General features: G+C 52.0%; 1 protein-coding gene across 1 annotated transcript in view; it reads right to left on the bottom strand.

Moving 5' to 3' along the window:
* The window catches only part of RPTOR (regulatory associated protein of MTOR complex 1), a 176358-nt gene that overhangs the window by 126987 nt on the left and 36843 nt on the right, over window positions 1-12528 (bottom strand). Inside the window, exon 4 of the mRNA XM_032176974.2 lies at window positions 3302-3377. Coding sequence (XP_032032865.1) covers window positions 3302-3377 — 76 coding nt within the window. The remainder of the gene's footprint in view (window positions 1-3301; window positions 3378-12528) is intronic.

The following is a 12528-nucleotide window of genomic DNA, read 5'->3' as shown; positions in this document are numbered from 1 at the left end:
AAGGTTTCATAAAATAGGATACCAAAAGCCCGAACCACAAATGGCCAATAAAAATATGGAACAATGCTCTATTAACTATCAGGGAAATACACGATTAGCTCTTAAGGAAATATCTTTTCATACTGTACCATAATAGCCAAATAAATAAATAGCAACTAAAACTCTCGAATGCTGCAGGCAGGAGTGTAAACTGACTCAGCCACTTTGCAGAGTGCTCTGGCAGCGTCTGTTAAAGCTGAATATGGGCAAACCCTGGGACCCCGAAGGATCACTCTGAGAAATGTGAAGGAGGCAGCAGCCCCTGAACGGGAGGACATCCAGGAAGGGGAGGCCTTGGCTTCAGGCACAGAATTGGTGCTAGCGGGTGGGGTACCAAAAAAAAAAATCAGTAATCAAGACAAATGATATTTTAGTGCAATTTTACAAAAATAAAAATTAATACAAAAATCCATACTGAACAAGATATCGACATTTCAAAGGGAGGACCAATATTCTCCTTTTCAAAGGGAGGACAGAATTCCCTTTTGTCTCAGGCTCTGATGTGACAGAGTCTGGCTCTAGCCAGCACTGTTAGTGAGGACTGAAAACTGAAAACACCCAGTGGCCCTAGAAGGGACACATGAATGTTGGGACACTCAATGGTGTCCACCTTGCAGCAAGTGTGAGCTGCCGTGCGGTGAGAGTGAGCTGCGGTGCGGTGAGAGCTGTGGCGCGGTGAGAGTGAGCTGTGGTGCCGTGTGAGTGGTGGTGCCGTTAGTGTGAGCTACAGTGCAGTGAGTGTGAGCTGTGGTGCTGTGTGAGCGGCGGTGCCGTGAGTGAACTGCAGTGTGGTGAATGTGAGCTGCGGCATGGTGAGTGTGAGCTGCGGTGTGGTGAGTGTGAGCTGCGGCATGGTGAGTGTGAGCTGCGGTGTGGTGAGTGTGAGCTGCGGCATGGTGAGTGTGAGCTGCGGTGTGGTGAGTGTGAGCTGTGGTGCGGTGAGTGTGAGCTGCGGTGCGGTGAGTGTGAGCTGTAGTGCAGTGAGAGTGAGCTTACTCAAACAATGCTGAGTGATGGCGGGCAGGCACAGAGACTACACCCTGCGTGACTCCACGCATCCAAGCACAAAACCGGGCAGGAAAGCGGCCACTGCTGGGGAAGGGAGGAGCTAAGAGGGGCGCTGAGGGGGCTCATGGGGGCTGCTTGATTTGGGTGTGATTACACAAGTATGCGCAGCTTGAAACCTTCACCAAGCTGTATGTGTATGATGTGTATGCTTTTCTATATGTAAATTATACCTCCAATAAGATAAAAACAAAAGGAACCTAGTGTGTGGTCCACGTCAGTTATCCCCGGCTTGTCCTGACACCCCAACATGGCAAAATCATTCCCAAATGCAGAATATTGATCCTAGTTGTTTAGCACAGATAGAGTAAAATCCTTGAAAAGAAACTTGGCAAAGATGCCTGGCACAGAAACCTAAGCATTCGTTTAGAAAGAGCACACATGCAAATAGAAACTGCATTATTTTATATAAAAGCAGATTGTTCTGATCTCTTAAAAGAACCGAGTGAAGCCATGCTCAGAGTACAGAAAGGCGTTTCCCGAAGGTTCCCAAATATCTGTTTGCGGCAACAGGCCCAGAGCTCTTTGGAAAAGCGCAGGCACTCCGGGGCCACTCTGGCAGGCTGAGGGTGGGCAGTTGGCATCTGTGAAGGTTTGCCACTCTGCAGGAGACCCTGTCATTGCCCCCAAGGTTTGTGGTCCAGCAGGAAGGGAGGGAAGGCCTTTGTCTAGAAGCCCAATGTTGATGCCAAGCACACGGAGGGGAGCTGGCTTCAGTCTCACTGTTTAAAATGCGGGGCGGTCTGCAATGCCCTTGAAAATACCCCACGAATACAAAGATGGGGTAGAAGTAAGTGGTGGGCATGGGGTGCTCACTGTAAATTTCTTCCAACTTTGCTGTAGGTTTGAAAATTTTCACAATCAAATGTTACCAAAAAATCAAGCAATAAGGGGAGGGTAACAGAAGATTATAAAAGAGAAGAAAGCCCTCTTAAAAGGCCGTTTTCCCAGTCATCCCACCCGTGGGGCATGTCAAAATCATCTGAGGAGTTAAAACACCCCACACAGGCACATCACACACACCTCACGCACACCCACACACACGTGCGCACGCACGCACACCCAGGCTCCTGACTGCATGTGTTAGACGCTTCCCTGACGGCTGTGATGTGCACTAAAAGTTAAAAGTCTGTGCAGCGGACGGAACCCTTCCTGAGTATCGGTGCCTCTGCCCTGGGCTGGAGGCTGGCATCCTCGCATCAGTGACAGCTGGCTCTGGGGCAGTGCCTGTACATGAATTCCCAAGGGCCCTGTGCTGAGCTCTGTCCAAAGCACTTTTCCTACGTTAACTCCCTTTGTCCTCCCAACGCCCCTGGGGTTGGATACCACCATAATCCCTCCCTTAAATGAGGAGACCGCGACACAGGAGGCGACCAAACTTGCCCTCGGTGGCACAGCTAGGCTCTGTGGCTCTGAGGCCTGACACGGTGGTGTCTCAGGTGTGGCCCCAGTGGGAGGCGGGGGTGCTGGTCCCCTCCTGCCTCTGCCCAGGCTGCTGCCTCCCCCATCCCTGGCCTCCCCGTGTCTGCCGCGCCCTCTTGCCGATTCCTCCCTTGCATTCTGCACGGATGTGAGAGGCTCCTCTTTCCTCACGGGTTTCTGGAGGGCAGGGCCTCCGTCTTATTTATCTGTTTTCAAACTCGACGCCTCACATAAGGCAAAAGCTCATTAAGAAACCACGAGGGGGTCCTAGGGAGCTGCTGCGAAGGCCCGGGGCCACCCTCACTTGCAGGTGCTGCGACTAAACCAAGATTCCGCCCTAGGGCAGCTCAGCTCTCCAGCGCCCGTGCAGTGCGGCTGGGGGCAGAATGCCCCTCCAGGGCTCAGCACCACACCCTCCATGGGTCACTGTCCCACAGGGCTGAGAGTCAGAGGACTGGGGGAGATCCACAATTCATATGTGGTGAAAAGGCTAGAAAGTGTAACATGATCACCGCTCACAGGGAGTGAGTCTGCATTAAGAAAGGCAGATCTGTACTAGCAAAATTTTGAGATAGGACTGTTCTAAAAGTTGATTCTTTCAAAGTCTAACTTTAAACCCTGGTTGACTCGATGTTTTCAACTCTGGCAACTACATTTTTTCCAGGCAGGTGAACAAAATCTCTGACACCCAAGAGTCCTGGGCTCCACCCCCAGTCTGGGGGCTTTGCAGTCCAGGTGCCCAGAGAAGGGCAAGGGTGCCCTTGGAGGGACTCACCCGAAACGCAGTGCCTTCCTCGATGATCGTCGGCAGCTGAGACAGACAGATGTCAACAGCCAGGTCCCAGGCTTGCCTGCAGAGAGAACAGAGGAAACCCACTGAGCGTTACAGACGGGCTTCCGCAAGAGGCCACTTCACAGGGCACAGGAGGAGCTGGCTGAGCCTGGGCAGCAAGGGTCTGGGCAGAGGCCACGGCAGCTGGTGGGGGGCGTGTTTACAGTTTCACTGCTGTTCAGATTTGGGCTGCCGAAGACGTCCGAGGGGAGGCCAGGAGAGAGTGTAGGCCAGGAACGCTGGTGCTGCCAGCATCCTCCCCATTTTTTTTGTCACATTTTTTCTCTTTAAAATAAAATGAGAAAAAAGCCTGGAAAAATTAAGGAATGCTTCCCATTTTCTGCTGTGGTTTCTGACTGTGACTTGAACCCATGTAGTGGCAGCCCATGTGTTCTAAGCAGCTGCAGTCTCTGCACAGGCTCTTATGGGGCAGTGTCCTGGAGGGACGTGGGAGAGACACCGGGGCCAGGCCAAAGTGCCTCATCAGGAGGAGTCAGTGTGCAGTCAGGGAAAGGCGTCCTGGTGGTCAGGGCTGAGCTCTGCGCTGTGATGGTGCCGTCAGGCCCATCCCTGTCCCTCCCTTGCCTCCCCTCCGCTGCTCCCTGGTGTGGGCGGCCACCTGCTCAGTCAGTTCCTGCCGCCTCCCTGTGGGTCTCACCAGGCACCCTGCAGTCTGGGGTCTCCTACCATGCATAGAGCTGCTCCCCCCAAGCCACAGTGGCTCCACAGACCACCCGGGTGATGTGCTTCCCATGTCGAGACTCCTTGTCACAGTAACCGACCACACTGTCCCTCTTGAGTTCTCCCCATTGGACATTACGAGGCTTTCTCCTCCGGGCTCCCTCCCGTCACAGTGAACACGAGACAGCCTCCTCCCTGGGCTCCCGACCCCGTCCTTCAGGGCCGTGCCGCTGCAGCTTCCACAGCCCTCTCCTTGCCTGCTCTCATCCTTGCTCAGGGCGCCCACTCCCACCTGCTCACTGACACCCCCAGACACTATTTAAAACAGCCTCACACCTCTCTCCAGAGCTCCACACCTGATTCTATTGTAGGAACAGCCGGCAGTCTGAATTGGACCTAACACCTCCAGGCCAGTTCCTGGGATTCCCAGGTGTAGGCAACAGCCTTATGGGGCATCCCCAGCCACCATCGCCACCTTCCTAACGTGGCCTTGCCAGAGCCTCCGTGTTGTCCTAACAGCCCCCTCCCAACAGGCCCCTCTGCCGGCACCTCCCTCCAGGCCAGCTGCCCTGTGAGCTTTCTCGGAGGCTCTAACACGGCCCCTCTAAACCTTTCTGTGGCTCTGGCCTTCTCATGGTACCCCAGGCCTGGCACACCCCAGCACCTCCGACATCTCCAGCCCTGTGGCAGAGGGACAGCAGCTGCCTCTGACCGACCCCTGCTTTGTGTCAGCTGCTCTACAAGGACACTGTGAGGGAGACATGATCATGAGACCGTTTCACCCTAGAGAGACAGCCACGCGCCCAAGGCCACAGAGCCACACGCTGAATTACAGACATCCCGCGGGTGCCCTGGCATCCAGCCGTACCCAACTTCTTTCCCAGTGCCAGGCACATAGCAGGCTTTCGATATGCATTGGCTAAATGAGAGTGAGGGGGAGCAGGAAAGCACCCTCTATGCATAAGCAGCCCTGTGTGAGTTTCGAGAAGGAGAGAGGGAAGAAAAGAAGGTCTGACCGCGAGCCACGAGCCTGGGCTCTGCTCCCAGCTCTGCTACCCACTAGCTCCGGCCCAGGGAGCGGCTGAGCTGCCTGCCTCGCTGCCTCATCCAGAGGATGAGCGCCTGGCCAGGGAGCCCGTGTAGGAGGCCGCTTGGTGAAACTGAGCGTGTGGCTCTGGGCGCGTGGCTCTGTCTCTCTAGGATCCGTTTCACCATCTGTGAAATGGGCTCATGATCATGTCTCCCTCACAGCGTCCTTGCAGAGCGGCTGACACAAAGCAGGGGTCAGTCAGAGGCAGCTGCTGTGCCCCCGCCACAACATCCAACATGAACTCTAAACTGGAAGTGAATAATCACCTCACTCTCAGCACGGCCACAGAGCACAGTCTTCATTTCCGCGGATACAGGTTGAGTATCTCTTTTCTAAAATGCCTGGGACCAGAAGTGTTTTGGGTTTCTGATATTTTCAGGTTTTGGAATATTTGCATATACATAATGAGATATCATGGGGATGGGACCCAAGTCTAAGAGTAAACTCCATTTCTGTTTCACATACCTCCTACACACACAGCCTGAAGCGAATTTTACACAATTTTGTGCATGAAACAAAGTTTGCGCCCGCAAGGTCGGGAGGGGAACTGTCCACCTGTGGCAGCGTGGTGGCCCTCACAGAGTTTTGGATTTTGGGACATTTTGGATTTTTGAATTAGGGACACTCAACCTTCGTCGTAGAGATTGAGGAAGGACAGCAACCCCTTCAGCCCTACTCTCCCTTTCTGCTAGAAATATGTTCCCTGTGGAAACCGACGGATGATCAGTACAATGGATTCTGCTTCTAGCGCTGCGCTCTTTTCTCCTGGGTAATTTTTTAAGAGACTCGAGGACTCTGTGTTATCTTTTAGGCTAATGACACTCCGTGCTGCCGTGTCAAAGGGTGTATTTTCTCAATGTCTTAGTAAAGGACCAAAATGAGAATGAAAAGTGTTAAAATCCAGAAAAAAAAGTAAAAATTTAAGATGAACAAAGGGACTAAAGAGCAATTTTTCGCTTTCAAATATATGAAATATATTTCAATTTTCCCAAGACTGGCCCTCTTTGCACAAACATGCCCTTTCCCTGCCAATAGAGTTAAGGAGCAATCAGGAGATAATCAAACGGCCTCAAAGTACATGCAATAAACAGCTCCCATATGCCCAGTAAATCCCCAGCTGCAGGCAAATGGTATTCAGCAGCACTGAGGAGATTTTACTCTTTGTTAAGACAGAAGCAAAGTCAATTATTGCAATTAAACTCTATAAAGATTCCTTGAATTTAATCAAATAAAAAGTTTCTGCTTCAGGAGTTAGAAGAAAGTGTGTACAAGTTAGGGGAGGTGGAGGCGAGAGGAGGGCAGAGAGGGTGTTCGGGCCGTGGGCTGAGAAGTCCAGCGTGGCACCTGGTGTGGCCTTGGTCAGTGCTGGGCCAGGCGCCTTTGGAACTGTGCCTCCTAGAAAGCCTATTCGCACGCTCTCCAAGGCCCTCGCTTGGTGTTGAAGGCCTGAACTGCACTGGAGACATCGCTCAGCACACCGGACAGGATACCGCCCAGCAAAGCTGTGTCAGAGCCACAGGTGACGATCTCTCTTGGACACGTGACCCATGTTGCTGCAGTGGGACACTGTGCTCCTAAAAGGCTGAGAGCCCACTTGGATCCAGCCCAGGGGTGGGAGGCGGGGACTGACCCAGCTCCACATTTCACAGACCAGAAAAGCAGCCCCAGATGGTTCTGGTTTCACTGATGCACAGAGGCTCAGGAGGCTGCGGGGATGAGACAAAGCCCAGGAGGAAGGGCTGTGGCTCGGCGCCCGGACGATGCGCGGAGGCTTCACGGGGCCATCCGGCTACCCAGGGCCGTGGACTCGAGGCAGAGCTATCTACACGAGAGGAGGAAAAGAACTTTGTTCAAGTACTAATGAGAAGAAAGGATGTAGAAGAACGCCTACAAACCGCTGAAAGACAAACGCTGGAACCTGATTATCAGCACACAGTGAAGCGGCCCTGAACCTCAAGCCACGGCTTGGCCTGAGCCCGAAGGACAGCGCCACTCAGAGCAAGGCAGGGAAGACGGAGGTACTGGGAGGAGCTCGCACCCTGGCACCGCCTGCTGAGCAAGCCAGGGGCCCTCTCGGGGCCGTGGGTGGTTTATTTATTTATTTATTTATTTAACCAAATTAAAGGGCCAGATTACCCATTAAATTCTAAAATTGCATGGCAACCTTTTTTTTTTTTTTTGAGACGGAGTCTCACTCTGTCGCCCACGCTGGAGTGCAGTGGTACGATCTTGGCTCACTGCAACCTCTGCCTCCTGGGTTCAAGTGATTCTCCTGCCTTGGTCTCCTGAGTAGCTGGGATTACAGGAATGCGCCAAACGCCTGGCTAATTTTTGTATTTTTAGTAGAGACGGGGTTTCACCATGTTGGTCAGGCGGGTCTCCTGCTGTGGCCTCCCAAAGTGCTGGGATTACACGCATGAGCCATTGCACCCGGCCCGCACGGCAACCTTTTAAACAGAACAACGGTATTCTCTAATGAACATTTATCTGTTGATTAAAACTGGCTGCATTTTCTACGGTAAAATCAACACAAACTTGCAGCTCTAATTTGGGATTCCCAGCTAAAGACAAGTGGGAAAGTGGGTCCTATGTACATACGAGAGACCATGGTGGTGGGTTTCAGCAGCAGCCAGCCCTGTGAGGTTTGGCAGCACACGACAGCAGAAGGTGGGAGGGGACCGGGAAGGTGTCTGGATTAGCACTTCCCACAGCCTGTGATCAAGCTGCCTGGAGAAGCAGGGCTGGAGTGCTGGAGTGCAGATCTGAGGGGAGGAGGCTGTGATTAGCTGTGACCAGCTCATCTGCATCGTGGGCTCCTCCCCCTCTGGCAGCTGGGGGCAGAGGGACTTTCTAAGCTGTTGGCTGCTCTGATGAGTCACTCGCCTGGAAAACATGTCATCCAGGCAAGAGCTGGGTTTTCAGGAAACAGCCCTGAGATGGCGGGTGCCCAGGAGGTGGGCTGGAGGAAAGCCGTCCAAGTCCGCACAGCCTCCATCTGCACTGATCAGTCAGAGCGGCGCCCGCCCCAGGAACAGAAAGCACAGGTTATTACCGCGGAGAAACGCAGAGTTTCAGGACCCCTGAAATTGGAAGTGAAGGAGAATGACTCCCCGATGACTTTGCATCAAAAATTAAACAGGAAGCTGGCTCTGAGTATTCATCACTCTGCTGCGGCCTGAAGCAAAGTGTCAATGCAGATCACTTTATGTTTTAACCTCAATTTTTGTTAGGCTTTGTTCCCTTTTTCCTCTTGCTAAAAATTCAACCTCTCCATCATCACCCAAGGAGTATAATAGCTAGATTGTACATTATTTATTCCAAATGCTCTTTTCTGCTACCTTTCCTGTGTGCTCCCTGGGGATGTACACACTTTGGTCTATTGATGAGGGGAGGAAAGAGCTCTGGGCATTGTTTTGGTGGCAGACAGCCCTGCAGAGCCCCCGGTGATGCTCCGATGGCGAGGAGCCCACCTCCACAGCAGCTCAGTCCTCACTTGCAGTTGGCAAGATCTAGTAACAGAGGTGAGCACGATTCTGTTTCTGAGCCGAATGTTCTCCGTCTATGCGTCTGGGACCGCTTCTCACTCCTTTGTGCCTCCCTCCCTGCCCTTGTCAAGGAACTGGATTTGAGCTGGGACATGCCACTCAAGGTGGAGGCCACATTCCCTCCCTCCCTGGATGAGGCTGGACCAGACACTGCCACAGGACAGGGGGGCGATGGGCATGTGAGCTCTAAGTCTGTCCCCCAGGCCTGAGCTGCCTCGTCCACTCCTCGCGGCCTTCCCACCTGCGGGAACGTTGCCCCAGTGGCCAGCACGAGCTTCCACGGGGGATGGAAGCCTCCAAGACAGGAGCCGCCTGCACCCTGACCCCTGGGGCCACGGCAGCCTATGCTGCCTATGCTCACACATGCCCATTTGTAAAGCCCCTGGATCATGGGTTCCCAGCGAACGGGTGTTTCAACTAGCACACCTAACTACCTCCAGAGAGAAAGGCAAACCATTCAATGGAGTTTTTCCACACTAACCAAGCCGGTGTCTCAAGAGGGGTGTTGGCTGCATGCCCTCCGTATCCACCTGGCTCAAGCCTTTATAGCCAGGTACCAACATATTCCTCATCTCAGCATAAAGGCCCTCCAAAATAAAGACGATTACCAAGTCTGTGTGGTTAATGCCTCCCTAAATCTGCAACGTGGTAACATGGTGGAATGGACTGGCTTCTTGTTAAACTTTACTGTGTGCACAGTGATACACAGTGACACACAGGGATACACAGTGACACACAGTGACATACAGGGATACACAGTGACACACAGGGATACACAGTGACACACAGGGATACACAGTGACACACAGGGATACACAGTGATACATAGTGATACACAGGGATACACAGGGAGATGCTGCTGCCCTCTGTGGACGTTCACTGTCATCAGAGATCTGACATCTCTGCCTCCAGAGCCTCGGCGGGATTCCGATGGACAGTGATAAAGTGATGCATCCAATTCATCACAAGAGGCAAGGACTGCTCACATCTAAGAAGGCCTGGGGTTTCCCAGTCTTCCAGAAGCCTCCCTCCTGTGTCCAGACTAGTAAACTCACTCGTGTTAAGGATCGTGGTGACAGCGTTTAAGAGTTAGAATTAGACTTCGAATGTGAACACACCTAGGACAGACTGGAGGTAAAATTCTGCAATGACGGACTCCACAGAATCAAATGCCTTATGGGAGTGGGATTTTCTCAGGGTGAGATGGACTGAGGAATCGTCTCAGCCTCCGTGGGGAATGGAGAGGAGGCAGTGCTGGGGCCTGGTCTCTGGGCAGTGCAAGGGCAAGTACATGCCTTTCTGAAACCCGGGAAGGACGTGGAGCTAGCGCAAGCCAAACCTCTGTGCCTGCCTCTCCTCCCTCCTAAACACCTTAATTGTGCAGCAGATTTGGGAAAACACACATCAGAACAACACACGGCTGCTATGGAATCTCCGCTGGGAAGCAAAGAGCTGCTTTAAAATGATGTTCCCTATTGGGCGCGGTGGCGCACACCTGTTAATTCCAGCACTTTGGGAGGCAAAGGTGGGTGGATTGTCTGAGCTCAGGAGTTCAAGACCAGCCTGAGTAACCTGGTGAAACCCTATCTCTACAAACAATACAAAACAATTAGCTGGGCGCGTGCCTGTAGTCCCAGCTACTTGGGGGTCTGACGTGGGAGGATTGCTTGAGCCTGGGAGGTTGAGGCTGCAGTGAGCCAAGATCACACAACTGCACTCCAGCCTGGGTGACAGAGCAAGACCCTGCCTCCAAAAAAAAAGATGAAAATGATGCTCCCCATCATGGGAAGTCTCTGCCATTCCTGAGGAGCAGTGCACCTGCGATCTCACCTCAACTACCAAGCTCCTTTCGAAGCCACTGGACAGCAGCGGCCCGTGCAAGGTGGCCCAGCGCGGGGGCGTGGTGGGGCGCAGCAGCCCGATGCCGTGAGAAGGCCGTGCGTGAGCGGCTTCGGCAGAGCACCTGGAAAGAGCCTTTTACAAACTGTCAGCACCCAGAACTGGGGGGTGGTCTACTACCATTAAACTCATTCCGATAAATTTTTTGCACACATAGTGAACTGATACAGACTGAGAAACCCTCATTTTTTGACATAATGTTTTGGTGGCAGTGAGAGGAGAGGAAATGAGAGAACTGGGTGGAGCTGGAGTTGGGGCGGGGGGGGGCGGGGGGGGTGGTCAGCACTAGTCAGTTGCCAAGGTGGCAAGTCCGCCTCAGTCAGGTTTGTTCTCTGGAAACTGAGGCCAGTGGAGCTGCCCTGACTCCAGGAAACCAGGAAGACGCCACAGAACAGAGAAGCCAGCGGGGAGAATCCGTGTACACCTACAGCTTGGGACCTGCTGTCCCGGCTCCTGACCAGCCAGACCACATTTCCAGTCTTTCTTCTCCTATGAGGATCTAGGATCTTCTCCAAATCTAAAGCCCAATTTTTACATTCAATTCCCTATCAACGTTGGTTCATGATATAATTTTCAGCATTAAATGGAACTGACTAGTGTTTACTTTTTAGCTCCAGATTCGAGCTGGCATACTTGTTGCTGAAAACCCTCCCCAGAGAACACGTGTGAAACGCAAGTGATTCTCCCTGAATTCACATCATCATTGATTTCTGTACAAAGAACCCTTTAATATTACTTATTTGGCACTTCCCAGCATAGAAAGACAAGAAGCCACGACGTCAGACCTTGCAGAAAATATCCCTAACTAGAGAGGAGCCTTGGACACGCACAGGAGGGGCTGAAGAAGACGAGTGGGGGAAGCGTCCTGAGACTCGGCCGCAAGTCGCCGTGGACACCGCCCTCTCCATGCACATGGCACTGCCATGTCTACGGGCCGCCCCCCATGCTGGGAGCCGAGGCACCGAGAGCTTCACTGAAGCCTCTGTCCCTAGGGTTCATGGCCCAGCTTGGAGCAGGCAGGCTGCAGGCTGCTGTCTGGTTGGATGTGTCTGGTTGGGCTCGCAGAATGTTTTTTAATGCCATGTTAGATATCAACATCTAATAATCAGATAATTAAAAATGAAAATATGAACTTTTGGCTACTTTATGACTGGCAACTGTGGGCCAAAACCGCCCCGCAGAGCCCTGGTTGGACTGAGCATGGCCTGGGCACTGCCCTACCCATGCCCGTGCCCTCCTGGCAGCAGCCCGGTCTTTCTGCTGTCTGAAAGCCCCCACGCCTGCCTCTTAGGCAACTCTACCAGTCATGATTTTCCTCATGTAAAGAAGTATTCAATTATTTCTTCTGTGTGTCTCTAGTTCTGAATTTATGAACAATAATGCCTTAGCCATAAAGACTCTATTTTTAAAAATTGCTTTTAGTGCTTCGAAGGCTTAGAATATCTACAGGCTGACTTTTAATTAACCAAAGTAATATCTATCAATTTTTAAAATAGATTGTACCACCCTGGCACAAGCATCATTAATGTTTATTTATAAATCTATTTAGTGTTTTATTGCTGTATGTATTATGTATTTTAGCATAAATATTAACTATATTGCTGATGCAATGTGGTGTTCTGTTTCTCTCATTTAACATATATTTTGCATAGTCATGAATAAAATTTTAAGACTGCTCACATTTTAAGTATCCAGATCTGAATTTACATTCCTATTCTGTTAGGTAGTTGAATTATTCCCAAATTTTCCCTCTTATAACCAGTGTTCTGACAAATGGCTTGATTTGTCCTTGTCTTTCAGAACACCCCATTAGTCCCGTTGCTTGGTTTTTCCTTAGCGACCTGCTTCAGTTACGCTCCTAAGCCAGGTCACAGTTGGTTGTGGGGCAAAGGAGCCGGGCATTCAAAGGCAGGGTGAGCGCGGTGGGCAGGCAGGTGGGTGGCCACCGGGGCCAG

This window comes from Hylobates moloch, unplaced genomic scaffold (assembly GCF_009828535.3).
Source record: "Hylobates moloch isolate HMO894 unplaced genomic scaffold, HMol_V3 SCAFFOLD_15, whole genome shotgun sequence".
In the NCBI taxonomy this organism is placed as follows: domain Eukaryota; kingdom Metazoa; phylum Chordata; class Mammalia; order Primates; family Hylobatidae; genus Hylobates; species Hylobates moloch.
This window is presented reverse-complemented; position numbering and strand designations above follow the sequence as displayed.